We start from the raw sequence: 18947 nt of genomic DNA, 5'->3' as shown, positions 1-18947 counted from the left end.
TAGAAAACACCCCTTTATTTGTTCAAATAAACAGATAAAAACTATTTTTCTGTGTAGGGTAAATTGTGCCATATACTGCATGTTGTCAAACTAAGTGAGAGTATCATATGCATCGTATAAAAGATATAAAGAATGAATATCTTAACATCTTAGCTCCCAATATTGGAGCATACTTGTCAACATTGGGACATTGTATTCCAGGAGTATTGGGGAAGTGGGCATCCAGGTGAGTGGTACGAGGACACGGCGCCAGACTTGGATTAAGACTCCATAGAGCCTAGGCCACATACCGATTTGGGACTCACTCCCTAGTCAGATCAATCCATAGCCCTATTTATTTAACCCACAGGTTCTCAAACTCTCTCCCCAGGACCTCAAACAGTGCATGTTTTCCAGGTCTCCTCACAGAACCACAGTGAAATAATTAGTTCCACCAATGGAACTTTTAAAATGTGTCAGTGAGTAATGACCAGCAGCTACCACACTCTTACCTGAGGTCTGCTGCAGCCGGCCGGGTCCCGGCGCCTGTGCAATGAATCTGGCAGATGCATGCACATGAGTGGCAGTGGCGCCGCGCATAACAACGGCTTCTGGGAACTGCATTGGTTGCAGCCCCGAGAAGCCCTGTAGAGCTGCCCGACAAGCAGAGCAGCTCTCTGCTAATTGGAGTCTGGACCGGCAGTCCCAGGGGGAGGAGACACCTCCCCCTGGGGCTGCCTGTCCTTTGCATGACTGGCAGGTAGCGCTTCCAATGACAGTGAAGCCAGTGCAACTGGATCACTGAAGTAGCGGATTTTACTGGGGGGGGGGCACTGGTAATGACTGTAATGACAGGTGACCTGGAAAACATGAACTGAACAGAACTTAAATGTGTGGGGTCCTGAGAACAGAGTTTGAGAACCACTGATTTCACCTTATATGCATCAAATCCCTCTCCCCCTGCATTCCATCAGACCTCCACACATGACCACACGCATGTCATCTGACTTCTCCACATGCCATTAGAATACCCCACATGCCGCTTACATGCCATCAGTTCCCATCCCACCAGACCTCCATACATCCCCATCAGGAATCACGGCATTGTACAGCAGGAACACACACACTCACCACACACACACTCACCACACACACACTCACCACACACACACTCTCACACACACTCACACTCTCTTTGACTTTTTCTCCAGAGTCTGCATTAAGGAGTCTCCAGGCATGGTGTAGCTTTTCTTCACAGAGGAGCCAGCCATTTTCTGGGTTGAATCAATATTCATGAGCGCACAACCTATACATTTTCTAGAATCTATGTGCAGCATTGAATTTGTACCTCAGCGCTGCCACTACTGTATAGATAAACCGCATTCACATAAATATTGGTTCAGCCCCCAAAAATGTGACCTCTAGAGAGGCCTGATTCAGAGTCACAAGCAAAGTGACTGCATGGTGTGTGACTCTGAATCAAGCCCAGAGTGTATAAGTTATACTTTAAGACTTGCTGGCACACTGTACCTTGTTTAATCACTCTCTCCTTCTCTCTTCCAGTGAGGCACTCACATTCCTTCTTAATGTCTCCGGCTGAGACCAGTGACATCCAGAACCTCAAAGAAGCCGCCATAAATGTAACTAAGGACAAACATTTCAGAGAAACCCTCTACAAGATCATTGCACAGAAGGAGCCCTCACAGGGACACGAGAAATAACTACTGAATGCTTACTGTACAGTGAACGCTGCAGGATCATTGCAAACAGATGCCAAACACTTTTCATCCCTTTTGTCACATGTTATTGTATTGTTACATATAGCACTGATATACTGTACTCACATCTCCTACTATAGGCATGTTTATGTGGGTATTATGTACAGTTTTCACGCCACAACTTAGGTTTTTGTTGCTACAGCTATGTCCATGATGGTTATTTACAAACCACAATACAAAGTGCAAGTGCAAAGCCGCGAAAATCGTGTGTCACACTCTTACTTTTGCGTGAAAGTACCTAGTTTTGCAAGAAATGGCATCAGTCTGTTGGCCAAAATGGCGAGTTCGGCAGGGTAAAAGGGTTGTGCGTACTTAGTACACAAAATCATCCGGGTTTGCACTGACATCAAGTGATGCCTGTAATACTCTCCTGATTCATTTGAGCGAGGAATGACACCAATTCAAGTAGTGCTTAAAAAAATGTTTGAATTAATAAAAGAGATGGTCAGAATGTAGGCTGGATAGAATGTGATGTATTTACTGTTTCCACCAAATAGATTTAGCAGATTTTCACCAAATCACAAAACTAGGTGAAGTTTCTATTACTGGGGTGTTTATAAAGACCATTAAGTGGGCATGCATCTTCGAGAGTGGATATACTCCTTGGAATGTTCTAGCAAGACAAACTAATGCAAGAGTGTCCATTTAGAAGTTTTGTGGGTCCACAGATTGCAGTTCATAAATTAGAAAGATTTTATACATCACTATTATTAGTGTTAATTATTATTATTATAGTGACAAATATGATCAACTAAAGTTTTTAGTCTTATGTTGTTAGAGTTGAAATCTGCCTTCCTCATAGTTTCCTATTCTCCACCATTGTCTGGGAGGCTCTTGAATTAGGGCGAGGCATTTTGCACTTCAAAGGGTATGCAGTCGAAATGCTGACCGCCAGCTTCCCGACTGTGCATCCCGACAGGGGACTAATGATAGGCGTCAAAATCCCGACGCCTATCATTATCCCTATGCCGGGAGCCCGACGCCCGGCATATCGACTGAAGGTAAGCTGGGGGGTGGGCACAGACACCCGCAGGGGGGGACTTAGGGTTAGGCACCCCCCTCCCCCCGGGAGGGTTAGGTTAAGGTTAGGCACCCTTAAGGGAGGGTTAGGGGGGGAGAGGGTTAGGTATAGTTAGATTACTTACCTATCGGGATCTTCACTGCTATCGGTCTTACAGCTTCGGGATTTGAACCGCCAGACATTGGTCCCGCGGTCATTCATACCAATTCCCTTTAAAGAGGACAGGGAATTCTACAGGAGAAACACCTTTGTTTACCTTGTTTTACAGTGTACTGAGATAAGTTGTTTATATAAATTAGGGGTGAGCGGGTTCGGATTGCTGAAATCCGAACCCCCCCGAGCCCCCCCGATCCGAGGCAGATCCGAGTCAGGCTCGACTTTTCCCGCCTGACTCGGATCTGAAATCGAGGCAAAACGTCATCATCCCGCCTTCCGAGTCTCGCGGGTTTTGGATCCTCTATAAGGTACCCGCATCTGCGCCATTTTCTCACTCGGCTGTGGACAGTGAAGAGGGAGGGTGGGAGTTAGGGCTGGCTGTGTAGTGTAGTGTAGTGCAGAGTAGTGTTGTGCTGTGCTGCGCTGTGCTGCTGTTGTCCACTACTTCAAAGTCCATAGGGGCTGGCTGTGTTGTGCTGTGCTGCTGTTGTTAATAGGGGCTGTGTCCACTACTTCAAAGTCCATAGGGGCTGGCTGGACTGTGTTGTGCAGTCAGTTCTCCATAGGGGCTGTGTCCACTCCAAAGTCCTGTGCAGTGTCCCAGTCCTAAAGGGGTGCTGTAGTGTTGTCCAGGGGGTGCTCTGTCCATCAGGGGTGCTCCCCCCAAGTGCTAAAAAAATTATATATTTTCTGTGTTTGTGAATAGTGTGCGCAGTAGCCGCACGTGCATCAACAAAGTAGTGCCAAGCGTGCGCCTGTGTCATAAGTAATGGGCCGGCTGGCTTGACCGTTAAAGGGTGCTGTAACCCCCAAAGTACACTCCAGTCCAAACCAAACAAAAAACAATTTTCTGTGTTTGTGAATTGTGTGCGCAGTAGCCGCACGTGCATCAACAAAGTAGTGCCAAGCGTGCGCCTGTGTCATAAGTAAAGGGCCGGCTGGCTTGACCGTTAAAGGGTGCTGTAACCCCCAAAGTACACTCCAGTCCAAACCAAAAAAATATATATTTTCTGTGTTTGTGAATTGTGTGCGCAGTAGCCGCACGTGCATCAACAAAGTAGTGCCAAGCGTGCGCCTGTGTCATAAGTAAAGGGCCGGCTGGCTTGACCGTTAAGGGTGCTGTAACCCCCAAAGTACACTCCAGTCCAAACCAAAAAAACAATTATTTTCTGTGTTTGTGAATTGTGTGCGCAGTAGCCGCACGTGCATCAACAAAGTAGTGCCAAGCGTGCGCCTGTGTCATAAGTAAAGGGCCGGCTGGCTTGACCGTTAAAGGGTGCTGTAACCCCCAAAGTACACTCCAGTCCAAACCAAAAAAATATATATTTTCTGTGTTTGTTAATTGTGTGCGCAGTAGCCGCACGTGCATCAACAAAGTAGTGCCAAGCGTGCACCTGTGTCATAAGTAAAGGGCCGGCTGGCTTGACCGTTAAAGGGTGCTGTAACCCCCAAAGTACACTCCAGTCCAAACCAAAAAAATATATATTTTCTGTGTTTGTGAATTGTTTGCACAGTAGCCGCACGTGCATCAACAAAGTAGTGCCAAGCGCGCGCCTGTGTCATAAGTAAAGGGCCGGCTGGCTTGACCGTTAAAGGGTGCTGTAACCCCCAAAGTACACTCCAGTCCAAACCAAAAAAATATATATTTTCTGTGTTTGTTAATTGTGTGCGCAGTAGCCGCACGTGCATCAACAAAGTAGTGCCAAGCGTGCACCTGTGTCATAAGTAAAGGGCCGGCTGGCTTGACCGTTAAAGGGTGCTGTAACCCCCAAAGTACACTCCAGTCCAAACCAAAAAAATATATATTTTCTGTGTTTGTGAATTGTGTGCGCAGTAGCCGCACGTGCATCAACAAAGGAGCAGCGCCAAGCGTGCGCCTGTGTCCCATAAGTAAAGAGCCGGCTGGCTCATTTCTTAAAGGCTGGTGTAACCCACAAAGTGCACTACTCTCCAGCAAAAATAAAAAAATATTTTCTGTGTTTAGCCGCACGTATATATCAAATTGATATAACATAAATGGAGGACCAAACTTTCTCCGATAAAAATAAAATAGAGAAAGATCAAGAACCACTTCCTCCTAGTGCTGAAGCTGCTGCCACTAGTCATGACATAGACGATAACATGCCATCAACGTCGTCTGCCAAGGCCGATGCCCAATGTCATAATAGAGGGCACATACAATCCCAAATGGCAAAGTTCAGGAAAATGACCTTGAAAAAAACATTTAAATCAGCTGAAGAGAAACGTAAACTTGCCAATATGCCATTTACGACACGGAGTGGCAAGGAACGGCTAAGGTCGATCCCTATGTTCATGACTAGTGGTTCAGCTTCACATGACGATGGAAGCCCTCCTCCCACTAAAAAAATCAAAAGAGTTAAGCTGGCAAAAGCACAGCGAAGAACTGTGCTTTCTAAGAAGATATCACAAATCCCCAAGGAGAGTCCAAGTGTGGTGGTGGTTGCGATGCCTGACCTTCCCAGCACTGGACGGGAAGAGGTGGCTCTTTCCACCATTTGCACGCCCCCTGCAAGTGCTGAAAGGAGCACCCACAGTCCACTTGCTGATATGCAAATTGAAGATGTCACTGTTGAAGTACAACAGGATGAGGATACTGGTGTAGCTGGTGCTGAGGAGGAAGTTGGCGAGGAGGATTCTGATGGTGATGTGGTTTGTTTAAATCAGGCTCCGGGGGAGACAGTTGTTGTCCGTGGGATGAAAAAGCCCATCACGGTCATGCCTGGGCAGAAGACCAAACATTCCACCTCTTTGGTCTGGCAATATTTCTATCCAAATCCGGACAACAACTGTCTTGCCATATGTACCTTATGTAAAGGTGGAATAAGTAGGGGTAGGGACGTTAACCACCTAGGAACATCCTCCCTTATACGGCACCTGCAGCGCGTTCATAATAAGTTACTGTCAAGTTCAGAAACTTTGGCTAAGACCGTAAGCAGTCCAGAGACACCTAAATCCCGTTGTCCTGTTGTATCCAAGCGCCTACAAACCACACCGTCAACTCCCTCCTCGTCAATTTCCTCCTTAGTCAGGATCGGAAGTAGTCCTGCAGGCCATGTCACTGGCATGACTGACTCTCCTATCCCGGATTCCTCCGGAGGATCCTGCATTGCTACGCCTCCTGCTGCCGCTGCTGCTGTTGCTGCTGCTGGGAGTCGATGAAGTAGGAACACCACTACTTTTACTAAACAATTGACCCTCCAACAGTCCTTAGCGAGGAGGATGAAGTACGACAGCAGTCATCCTGAAGCAAAACGTATAACTGAGGCCTTGACTGCTATGTTGGTGTTAGACGTGCGTCCAGTATCCGCCATTAGTGCAGTGGGATTTAGACAATTGCTGGAGGTAGTGTGTCCCTGGTTCCAAATCCCGTCTAGATTCCACTTCACTAGGCAGGCGATACCGAGACTGTACAGAAACGTCAGAAAAAGTGTCCTCAGTGTCCTGAAAAATGCCGTTGTACCCAATGTCCACTTAACCACGGACATGTGGACAAGTGGAACAGGGCAGACTAAGGACTATATGACTGTGGCAGGCCACTGGGTAGATGTATCACCTTACGCAGCAACAGCAGCAGCGTCACCAGTCGCAGCATCTCAGAAACGCCAGCTCGTTCCAAGGCAGGCTACGCTGTGTATCACCGGTTTCAGTAAGAGGCACACCGCCGACAACCTCTTAGAGAAACTGAGGGAAATCATCGCCCAGTGGCTTACCCTACTTAGACTCTCCTGGGGATTTGTGATATCTGACAACGCCACCAATATTGTGCGGGCATTACATCTGGGCAAATTCCAGCACGTCCCATGTTTTGCTCACACAATAAACTTGGTGGTGCAGAATTTTCTGAAAAGCGACAGGGGCGTGCAGGAGACGCTTTGGGTGGCCCGAAAAATTTCTGGCCACTTTCGCCATTCAGCGACTGCGTGCCGAAGACTGGAGCGCCAGCAAACACTCTTGAACCTGCCCTGCCATCACCTGAAGCAAGAGGTTGTGACGCGGTGGAACTCAACCCTCTATATGCTTCAGAGGATGGAGGAGCAGCAAAAGGCCATTCAAGCCTATACATCCACCTATGACATAGGCAAAGGAGGAGGTATGCACCTGACTCAAGCGCAGTGGAGAATGATTTCCGTGTTGTGCAAGGTTCTCCAGCCCTTCGAACTTGCCACACGTGAAGTCAGTTCAGACACTGCTAGCTTGAGTCAGGTCATTCCCCTCATCAGGCTTTTGCAGAAGCAGCTGGAGAAAGTGAAGGAGGAGCTAAGACGGAGCGATTCCGCTCGGCATGTGGGACTTGTGGATGAAGCCCTTCATTCGCTTTGCCAGGATTCCAGGGTGGTCAATCTGTTGAAATCAGACCACTACATTTTGGCCACCGTGCTCGATCCTAGGTTTAAAGCCTATGTGGTGTCTCTCTTTCCGGCTGACACAAGCCTGCAGAGGTGCAAAGACCTGCTGGTGAACACACTGTCAGCTGAAGCGGAACGTGACACGTCAACAGCTCCTTCTTCATTTTCTCCCGCAACTGGGGCTGCCAGGAAAAAACTTAGGTATCCTAAGCAACCCGCTGGCGGTGATGCAGGGCAGGCAGGACCAAGTTTGGACATCTGGTCCGGACTGAAGGACCTGGCAACAATTTCTGACATGTCTACTGTCACTGCATATGATACTGTCACCATTGACAGAATGGTGGAGGATTACATCGGTAACAGCATCCAAGTAGGCATGTCAGACAGTCCATACCTGTACTGGCAGGAAAAAGAGGCAATTTGGAGGCCCCTGTACAAACTGGCTCTATTTTACCTGAGTTGCCCCCCCTCCAGTGTGTACTCTGAAAGAGTGTTTAGTGCAGCCGGGAACCTTGTCAGCGAAAGGCGTAGGAGGTTGCTTCCACAGAATGTGGAGAAGATGATGTTCATCAAAATTAATTATCAGCTCTTCCAGGGAGACCAGCCTCCAGAACGTACAGAGGGACCTGTGGTGGTGGATTCAAGTGGGGATGAGTTAATACTTTGTGAGGATGAGGATGTATACACTGAAGAGGGTGAGGAATCGGTGGATGAGGATGACATCTTGCCTCCGTAGAGCCAGTTTGTGCAGGGACAGATTAATTGCCAGCTTGTTTTGTGGGGGCCCAAACGAACCAATCATTTCAGCCACAGTCGTGTGGCAGACCCTGGCGCTGAAATGATTGGTTTGTTAAAGTGTGCATGTCCTGTTTATACAACATAAGGGTGGGTGGGAGGGCCCAAGGACAATTCCATCTTGCACCTCTTTTTTTTCTTTGCATTATGTACAGTTTGGGGCCTAGTTTTTCAAACTGCCATCCTGTCTGCCACTGCAGTATCACGCCTAGATGGGTCACGTGTTTGTGCTGCCCACTCGTGTCGCTTAGCATAGTCATCCAGCTACCTCGGTGCAACCTTTTGGACATAAAAACACTATTGTGAGGTGTGAGGTGTTCAGAATAGACTGGAAATGAGTGGAAATTAAGGTTATTGAGGTTAATAATAGCATAGGAACAGAAAAACCTACAAATTCTGTGATTTTAGCTGTTTTTATGTTTTTTTTCAAAAAAATACAGATCCAAAACACAAAACCCAGAACCCAAAACACGGAAGGGTGGTTTTGGCAAAACCAATCCAGATCCAAAACACGAACAAAGATCCAGATCCAAAACCAAAACACAAAACACGAAAAGTGGCCGGTGCACACCCCTAATATAAATGTACATTTGTCTTATGATCTTCCATTCTTAGTGACAAGAGTCTCACATCATTATTCTGTACTGTTGGAGGACTCTGCTCCTTATACTATCTAAATGTCTTCAGACCACTATGTTTATAAACAGAATAAGGATATTCAAAGTTGATGAAGGAGCTGCAGACGTGAGACAGATGGTAGAGAGGGCACATTTTGTCAGAGCTTACAGTCTAGAGGATCTACCATACCCAGACCGATGCTGCATACCTCTCAACATTTCTGAATGAAGTGTCGTGGCATAGTGCACACTTGGGGAGCGAAGCAAAAAGCAAGCAACTTTTTGTATCTGGAACAAACCATGTTGCAATGCAAGGGGTGCAAATACATTTATTTTTATTTTTTTTCCATGCAGGGTAAATACTGGCTGCTTTTGCATGTAGCTCACAAATGATGGACAACTTTATTATTACACTTTATATTATAATTTGGACGCACCCCTCCCAAACCTACATCTCTTTGCACATTTTACATCTGCCTCACCTGCAGTGCAGCTTGGTTTATAACCAAGGTGCCAAGTTACTTGCTCTTTTTTACTCTATTCCCTACTAGGTTCAGTCCCTAGGTTGAATCTAAGGCTGAATTCACTTACAACAACTCTGAATACAGCTGAATTTCCCATAATATTTTCTTTGCCAACTTAGAATTCCACTCAATGTTTATTTCGAATTTCCGAGTGTCTACATCAATTCCAACTGTAGCCAAAGCAATCACTATTTATACAAGACATACAAGGGAGGTTGAGTTTTTATAGTTTATTTATCTAGTAATTCTGTTTATAAAACACAATAATGTGCAAGGTTGGACCCTGCGATCACTAGATATTGGGGTGTATGTCGGTCAGCAGCAGGACCTATAAAGGGTAACCCGTCCCTAGTTTTCAGTATTGGTAAATAAATAAATAAGTAAGGAAGGTGTGTGATATTGTATCTGTGTACATAAATTGTAAAGAGGACAATAGTACAGAGTGATGTAAAATTACAAGTTCCTTTTATTTTATTTAGGTACTGGATCTCATAGGAGTCACAGTTCTCCTCTTCAGTATTAATCTAAATTGTAATCATTATAAATCCCCATATGGGGTACATGGTGTCAGTTTATGTATAACAATATGTGAAAAAAGGAAAAAAAAAACCCTGGTTTTCTGGCTTGCTCCTGCGCCACACTCTGACTTCTCATATAAACCAGGTCCAGTCACTTCCTCTTGGCCTGATTATAATGCTACTGCCAGTAAACGTATTGCTGCTGCTTTCTGACATTGTTCATGGTCAACTTGTGTACCATCACCCGTGTGTTCTGGACTTAACCTGTGCCACAACCTTGATCTGCTTTACTGTGTTCACAGAACTGTCCCTGACCATTCTTGATTCTAGAAAACCTATATCAGCCTGCCTTACATTCCAGCCACTGGATTGTGACTCCGCACCATCATACCCCTCAAATACGGGCTGTCCCCTTAAATTGGGTCAGTTGGGGGCTAGCTTATTACAGTGATAGTATACAACTAAGAAACCACACAACAAATAATATAATTATTTTGCTAGGTGTTCCCACATGGCAATAATCATTAAAGAATTATAATAAAGTTTTGTTTCAAAAGAGGTATTACATTTTTTTATGACTTTTTTCATTAGGTTTGATGGACATATTCTAGTATATTGGTAAGAGACTGCAGAAAGCATCAATTGTAAAGTAGAAGATAATAAAACAATAAGCATAATTACTGTCCACCATAAATAGGGATTCCAGTCCCAAACTCATTTTGTAATCCTATGATTGTGATTAATGAATAAAATCTAGAAAAAAAAAAAACATTTTTAAATATATTTATTACAAAACAGTGTGTAGAATAAACTTGACAAATATTATTTCAAACTGGTTAAACAATTATTTACACTACCACATAATTAGTATTGCATATAGCAATAAAATATTAAGAAAATAAATGTAAATATCTTTATTTTTACAATGATACTTTTGTCAGTTTGTAACTAACATGAAAAAACATTGATAGATATTATTTTTTGTTTCTATCTAAACATACTTGAACACTTGATTGTAAAAAATAAAAGTGGAAAATTCCTCTGACAAATAATTAGATAACTTGTGTTGACCCCTACTTCTACTCCTGTCCTCTTCTTTCCTCTACCTTGGAAGTTTGTTGACTGAACAAACGATATTCTAAACTTTATTTTCTTTATTTTTTCATCTGCTGAAAGTGCAACGTTAGAAAACGTAGGGTTTCCAGGGTATCATCACTAAATCAGCTTCGTATTTTAATTCCCAATATACACAGCTGCAGAGAAATCACATTCTGGCTCTACTCTAGTGGGTAGAATAGACAGTAGGTACTGGTAGGTCCAAGTGGTGGCCTTGTTTACCTCCTCCCTTCTATAGTGCCATTTTTTATTTTTTTTTGCATTATCACTGCTTTTCTAGCTACGGTAATTGAGGTTCTGGCTGTGCTGGTTTTATTGCTTTTTGGATGTCAAGTTCAAACATTTGCTTTATAGTACAGTAAGGCTGTATCTGGGGTTAGGCCTGTGTTGTTTCTTGCTGTTCTTCCTGATTCTTTAGTGCTTTTGCATCTGGCTCATTTGTGCATATTGCTAGCCTCGACTATTTTTATTTTATTTTTAATTTGCATCCTTATTGTTGTTTGACTAGCCATAAAAATGGCTGAGAAATATATTCTTCCTCATACACGAGATTCTGCAAATATTCAAGATGCCTGAATTGTCTTCTTTTTGCACTGTTGATATATATTCAATCATTTAAGGTGTGAAACATAATATTTTCAAAAGTAGATTTATTTTATTTCATTGATACCTGAGAATCTTAAGGATGGCATCTGCCATATACAAATTTGCATCCTGTAGACACAATGCTTCTACAGAACTTTTTATTGGAGTCAGTACATCCACTATATCGGCAAGTAGATTGAAATTGTGTTGTTCTTAAGTTACAGGATCGGTCAAATCAATCAGTGCTTTTTGAATGGTGGTCTTTAAAGTGAGAAAGCGTTCAAGCCACAGTGAGATCCACCTAGTTTTTTAATCCACTATTAGTGATTATACCTTTCTCGGCTCTCACATCTTTTAATAGAATAATGTTTTTTTTGTCAGAGACTTTTTGAACACAACAGCAATTTTCTGTAACTTTCACAATTGAAGTTTTGCTCATCAAATAGGTAATAAAATATTATTATTATTCAAGGCTGTAAGTAAGGTTAAGGTTCAGCTGTGATTTACATTTTTTTCTGACTCATTATCATCTTCGTCATTTGCATTGGGCAAAGTTACATGATCATTGTCGTTTACATCAACACAAGAGGATCAGCCATTGTTATGGATGAAGAGGGCTTTGTAGATTGTGAATATTCAGTAGCGCTATTTAGTGTGGAGAACATCATAAACTGCAAGGTGACAACCGTTCACTAGGCAAAACTGGTCCCACAGTGTCTGCGTAGAACAGCTTGCACCTGCAAGTATGCAACTGCAAGTACGGACACAGATCGAGTGATTGTCAGCCTTTGCGCATGGGTATAAACCACACTGCGCGTGCGCTACGATCGCACTGTGACAACGGACACGCACAAAAGTCCTTTGCAAAATGGGTGACAGGCTGTCAGAGTTTGGGGGGTGGTCAGAAGAACGGAGGAGCGTCTGTCCGTTTCAACACCGCTTCCTGGGCATGCGTGAATTAGACACTGTGATTGTATACCCAGCATGAGAGCTCTCTGAGTGTGAAGAGACCTGCAGTGTCTGCGGCTGGTCAGATTGGTGTAAATGTTGCGTGACGGGGTGATGTACGTTGATGGTACCGATGTTTACACAGAAGAGCGACATTGGACGGATGTGAGAAAGCAGTATGTATTGAGTGTTCCTAAATGATGATAGGGAGGAGGATAATCATATGCACAAAGATATTCCATCTGATGGGTGTTATGGGTGTGTTACAGGGGTTGCGAACTCAGACGCTTACTTGCGTACATTGAAGACCATACTCTAATGGAGATTCTGCACCTAGCATGGGGCTGGTGCAAGTCCCGAAGGTGCTTCCGATGGTTGCGACTGAAGCCACTCAAAGTGGGCGTCACAGCCCTCACGCATTCAGACACTCGCTTGTACACCAGAGGACGGGCTTTTACTAGCATTGGCATAAAGTCACAGATGCGACTTCGGCATTAGCCAATAAAGTGGTCACAGCAGCGAGTGACAGAATAAGTCACTTAGGGGGAGAATAGAGTGACAAACATTTATGTTTTGCTTCCAATGGGTGATATTTGTATTTTTTATTTTTTTCCAACGAGTGATGAGTTTGCAATGTTTACGCACCATCGATTGTTTTCTTTCGATGCCTTAAAGTCTTTGTTCTGGTTCGCTCCAGTGGCTGGCCAGTCCCTGCATACTTCTTACGACTCGGGAACATTCTGCACGCACGCAGCAGCAGCACTCGGCAGTGTGGCCACTAATTTAGAGATATGAGACTCGGGGATCTACAGACCTGATTCAGCAAGGAACGCACAGGAGAGAACGCACGCACTTGGCCAAGGTTTTTGCTCTGCGCATGCGTATGCATCGCAATGTGCATGTGCAAACTTGCCAGTGCGATTAGATTATGGTACGCAGACTACACGTAGTGTGTACGCAGACCCTTCCAAAAATGATTGTCATGTCACCGCCCAGAAACAGCACTTCCTGTCAATCACTCTGCCATGGGTCTGCGTTGCCTCTGCGATCGCAGTGGCTAGTTTGCGCATGCGCACTGCGATGCACACGCAGAACAATCAAATGCGTTCCTTGCTGAATTAGGCCCTGTATCCAGAACATATGTTCTGCATAGTCTGCATGATCCGTCGTGACTTACGTCACAACTGGGCGATCATTTACATGTCTATTAGGTGTGTACCCACATTAACTGTCACTTTACAGTGTTTGGAAAACACTGGGGAGGTAGCAGGTAATGGCTAAACAGATGCGAGCGTGTGGCAGGCGTGTCACTGTAAGTGGGTACATACACACCTGATAAATATATCTGCAGATCGACTGCAGATGATGGTTGTTCATATCCACAACCTTCACTGTCATCTAAAAATATATCTGGCTAGGGGGCCCGCTGGCCAGGAGTCATGTCGCACCCCCCCTCCCCGGCAGCCTGTGCATCAAGTGTATGGTCGGTCAGCTGACCGCCCGTACACCCAGCACGATGTGCAGATATATCTGCAAATATGTCTGTCATCAGCTGTGCTGCACAGATGATGCGATATGTCTGTGAACGACGATGTTCACAGACATGCTAAGCCTTGAAAAGGGATAAAGTGGAGAGTAAAGTACCAACCAATCGGCACCTAACTGCCATTTTTCAAACAAGCCTGTAAAGTGACAGGAGCTGATTGGTTGGTACTTCATCACTCTCCACTTTATCACTTTTCAAGGCTTAGTACATTTCCCCCATTCACACTGGGCAACACACACATGATATATCAACCGTTTCGTTGAACGGCTGATTAGTCGGTCAGTGTGTACCCAGCATTAGGAGCTGATTGGTTGGTACTTTATCGCTTTACAAGGCTTAGTACATAGACTTTGTCACTGCAGTGCCACTGTGACACATTGGGCCTGATTCTGAGTCGCACGCATTGACGATGTCACATGCAGTTGCCCGATGTTTTAGTTCTGTGCATGTGTTCCAGCCACACAGCGCATGTGTCCCGATTGTTAGGAGACCAGACAGAATCGAATGCACGGTCTGTGGAATTCAGTGGGTGCTTCTGGGAGGTAGCAGGTAATGGCTAAACAGCTGCGAGCGTGTGGCAGGCGTGACGCTGTAAATGGCTGTGCCCAAAGACTCACAACCTTTCACATAGGAGACCATACTCAGAGGGGGAAACGCTCTGCAGTGGCTGTAGAAGCGGGCGGGCCCCCCACCTTTCAGCCAGGGTACGGCCCGGGACTCCAGTTCCAGCAGTCCCCCCCCTGATGGCGGCCCTGCTGATGGAAGTTTCAATGGTGCGTCTAAAGAAGCTCCGCCGCAAGGTGTTTGAATCAGCCGCAGCATTAGCGTCTGTGTGTGACATAGGTTAGTGAGTGACATGAATTACATGTTTACTAGTGTACTATGTACAGTACAGCACAGGTTCTCAAACTCTGTCCTCAGGACCACAAACAGTGCATGTTTTCCAGGTCTCCTCACAGAAGTGAATAATTAGCTCCACCTGTGGATCTTTTAAAATGTGTCAGTAATGAACACACCTGTGCACCTGCTGGGTGACCTGGAAAACATGACCTGTGTGGGGTCTTGAGAACCGAGTTTGAGAACCTCTGCAGTACGGTGTATGAATACTACTGTTAACTTTTTGGTGGAGGTTTCCCCCAAACACTATTTATGGAGCACAAAAATCGATGATTAATGAGCACATGTTCGGTGACCAATTGCTGACTTAGTATTGATCTGAACCTACCCCCCACCCCCTAGTGCCTAAACCTAACCTCCCCCTCACCGTACCTTAAACCTAACCCTCTCCCGAGTGCCTAACCCTAGTGACTAACTCTAAACACCCACCCCCCCTTTACCCCAGTACTTTTATGCATTCTGACCGTCAGCAATGGCTTTTGTATGACCTTTATAGATAGGTTTATGACTCAGCACAGACTAAGAAATTGTCAATTTATTTATATAAAAATAATATTTCACAAACCAATATAAATCAACAAACAGTGGAAAGTGATTGTACAAAATTCTGTGCTTAACAGAGAAGTCACGGCTCCAGCTTCCATAAAGCTCTTCACAGTAGCCGTACATGCTGTCTGATGTGACTATTATCTGCAAATATGAGTAAAGGGGAGAAAAGCATGGACATAAAGAGTGCAGCAATTTTATTAGCTGTTCAAGGTCATCTATTTTCACGGCGTTGGAGCAGTTATTATTATACTCAGATCTCCACAAATCAATCACAGAACTCTCATACCAATGTGATATTACAAATTAACAAGAAACTCATGCTGTTGTACGTCACATATGGAATACATAAGACTAATTTAGTGATTATGACGTATTTTAATTTCTAACCATTATTTAGTGACATTTGCAGTGCACACTAAGAACCATGATATCCTATTCCAAGTTCCTGTGCTCAGTGTACGTAGGGGCTTTAACTTGGGTCTTATGAAACAGTAACTATGGAAGATGTTTCCAACACTCACCATGCAACAATTACAACTGTAAATAAAAGGTATTTTTTAATAAGTTGGATGTATAATTTTTTCCCGATAGTGCATACTTGCCTACTCCCTTTGGATGTCCAGGAGACTCCCAAACTTTGGGGCATTTCCCAGACTACCATGAGAGAAGGTCATCCTCCCATATCCCAGGAGATTATGGAATTCTCAGCAAAATGTGTCATCACAGACCTGCTACCTCTGCGTGATGTAGGCAAGTGTAATCTAGTGGTGTATTACACTGCAATCTTTCTGCATCACTGTACTTTTCTTGCATCAGTGTGATAAGGACCTCACAGCATTAACCTCTGGTTTCCTGCTCCCCTCTAGTACCCTGGCCTCACATTATGACATCATACCTCACAATTTGTAGATTTCCTAATCGAGACAGTGTGCGAAATACGCCAATGTATGCCAATAGAAGCATGGTCATGTTACATGGGGATGCAGTCATTAGCAGCCCTCCTCCCCTCTTACGAAAAATTCCCATCAATGCCACCTGACGCTGGTATACACAGCTTTGAACTAGGAGCACCCTCAATACGGGACTGTCACACCAAAATAGGAAATGGCTGGGACAGGGCCGTAATTAGGGTAGTGCGGCCTGTGCCATGGAACAGGGCACCGCAGGGCAGGGGGCACTGTTTGGGCCTGTCAATTTTCTGTTTATTATCATTCTCACTTGTAGTTTCCTCTTCTTTTATCCCCAGCATCTCCTGGCCTCCCCTATCTCCTCCCTGGCCCTTCCCCATGAGACCATGGCCCTTTTTTCGGATGCATCTCTTATGTCTCTATTTAAAAACTAATGGGGGGGGGGGGCAATGCTCTCTCTGGCACAGGGCACCAAAAAGTCTAGTTACGGCTCTGGGCTGGGAAGCATGATAACACATTCAGCTCTGTCCTATTGGATATAAATCACGTGAGTGGACAGGTTGCAGCCTCCCACAAAACCAAATCACTTTTCTACTAAACTACCCTCTGCTGCTATGAACATTACTATTCCTGATTATCTAAAGCAGGGATGGGGAACCTCAGGCCCGGGGGCCACTTAAGGCCCCCGGAATAATTTGGTCTGGCCTTCTGAGCTTTTTTCTGCTAGCCTCATCTGGCTAGCAGGGTGCCTAGAATGGCACCCTGCAGCCAGAATCTATGCATCAGTGCCTCCTGGAGCATCCTTAGGACACTTCAGATGGTCACGCCGCTGCCCTTGGAGCATCCTCAGGAGGGGGTGTGGCCTTCACCGGGCCCGCGAATAGTGTTATAAATCTCAAAATGGCCCTCGGCAGAGAAAAGGTTCCCCACCCCTGGTCGGTTGTATGATTCCTGGTCACTTCAATACTGTCAATGTAACAGATGATCGGGAGACAAAGACAAGAAGGTGCTCTGACCATAGCAAAAATCACCTGCTCTGAACATTTATAGCCGAATTCACAAAAGTGATGTTGGGAAAAGATTCTGTTATTAATGTTTTATGTGTTGTTATAACACATTTCTACTGAATGGACCATTTACAAAGACTTAATACACCTTTTTAGAATAATACCCCTTTTCCACCAAAATTCCGGGTCTGACCCAGAGTTGGAACAGGGTTCCCATCCGGATCAGACCCGGAATTTAGCCGGCGCCGACTTTTCCGGCGTGAAAGTGAACGCTTGGAGATGACGTCATCTCCAAGCGCCACTGAAGCCATACCAATCGGCCGGCTTGCGGCGCACTGCAGGTCATCAAGACCTGGAGTGCGCCGTACACACAGCAGGGTTTCACGGGTTACTCCCGTGTTAAACCCTGCTATTTACCTGGGTTGGATTGCCGGGTCACTCGACCCGGCGATCCAACCCTCACCCCTTTTACACCAAGGAGCTGCCCGGGTTAACCCTGCAATAACTCGGGTTTTAGCTCCGGTGTAAAAGGGGTATAAGACTGAAAATGTGGATGTGGCTATGTCATCTGAAAACCAATTTTAAAAGTAAAAATATGTAGCTTTAGCCAAAAACATGTAAGGACACTTAGTATATGTCATGTACTGTAAGAAGCTGATTTACTACTATTACATCTGTAAATCAAATGGCAGTATGTACCAATAGCTAGTTACTTATAAATTAAATTAATATTATGTAATATTCTTTATAATCAACTGTTTAATGAATAAATCAATGGACAATATGAAGAAATTGTTATGTTCTATGTAAAAACATGGAGACAAATTAAAGTTAAGCATTTCAGAAATTGTTAACATTATTCAGTTTTTTATACAAATATTAGGACTTCTGATAAGACAATTTTAGTGAATTTGAGTATACAGTAGTTTCCACAGGTATGCAATCGGGAAGCCGACTGCCTAAATACCGGCAGCCGGCTTCCCAACTGTCATATCCCGGCAAGGGTGAAATGCCGGGCGTCTAGATGTAGACGCCCGCATTTCCCCGACGCCAGGAGACCGGCGTCCGGCATCCCGATCGTAGTGATGCCGGGCGCCGCGAGCGGACAGCCGCGGGGGGGAGGGTTAGGTTTAGGGCTCCCTGGTGGGACTTAGGGTTAGGCACCCCCCTGGGAGGGTTAGGGTTAGGCTAGGGGGAGGGAGGGTTAGGGTTAGGCACCCCCCCGGGGGACTTAGGTTTAGGCAGCGGGGAAGGGGGGTTAGGGTTAGGCACTTAGAGGGGGGATTAGGGTTAGGCACTTGGCGGGGAAGTTAGGGTTAGGCACCCCTAAGGAGGGTTACGGTTAGGTTAGGTTAGTAGATACTCACCTATCCACGATCGGGATTTCCAGCGCTGTCGGGCTTCCGCTGCTTCGAACTCTGCTCATGTCGGGCTGCCGCTGACGGGAATGCGGCCGGCGGTATTTCATGCCCATTCCATTTCCACATGTGTATGGTCTATGTATGTGGCAGCACACAATGTACACAGAGCTTTAAAGAATACACTATTGGATGAAACAGTAAGTACAAGCATTCCTATATAATAGAAAGAAGTTCCTTGCATAACGAGATTACAGTCTAGTTATAGGTAGGTAGAC

General features: G+C 45.1%; 1 protein-coding gene across 1 annotated transcript in view; it reads left to right on the top strand.

Annotated features, from left to right (window-relative positions):
* PLEKHD1 (pleckstrin homology and coiled-coil domain containing D1) overlaps positions 1-2212 on the top strand; it is a 45460-nt gene extending 43248 nt beyond the window's left edge. Inside the window, exon 13 of the mRNA XM_088456489.1 lies at positions 1543-2212. Within this exon, the coding sequence (XP_088312615.1) occupies positions 1543-1700 (158 nt within the window). The 3' untranslated portion in view covers positions 1701-2212. The remainder of the gene's footprint in view (positions 1-1542) is intronic.
* Positions 2213-18947: the final 16735 nt, after the last annotated feature.

This window comes from Taudactylus pleione, unplaced genomic scaffold (assembly GCF_031769625.1).
Source record: "Taudactylus pleione unplaced genomic scaffold, aTauple2 ptg000707l, whole genome shotgun sequence".
NCBI lineage: Eukaryota > Metazoa > Chordata > Amphibia > Anura > Myobatrachidae > Taudactylus > Taudactylus pleione.
This window is presented reverse-complemented; position numbering and strand designations above follow the sequence as displayed.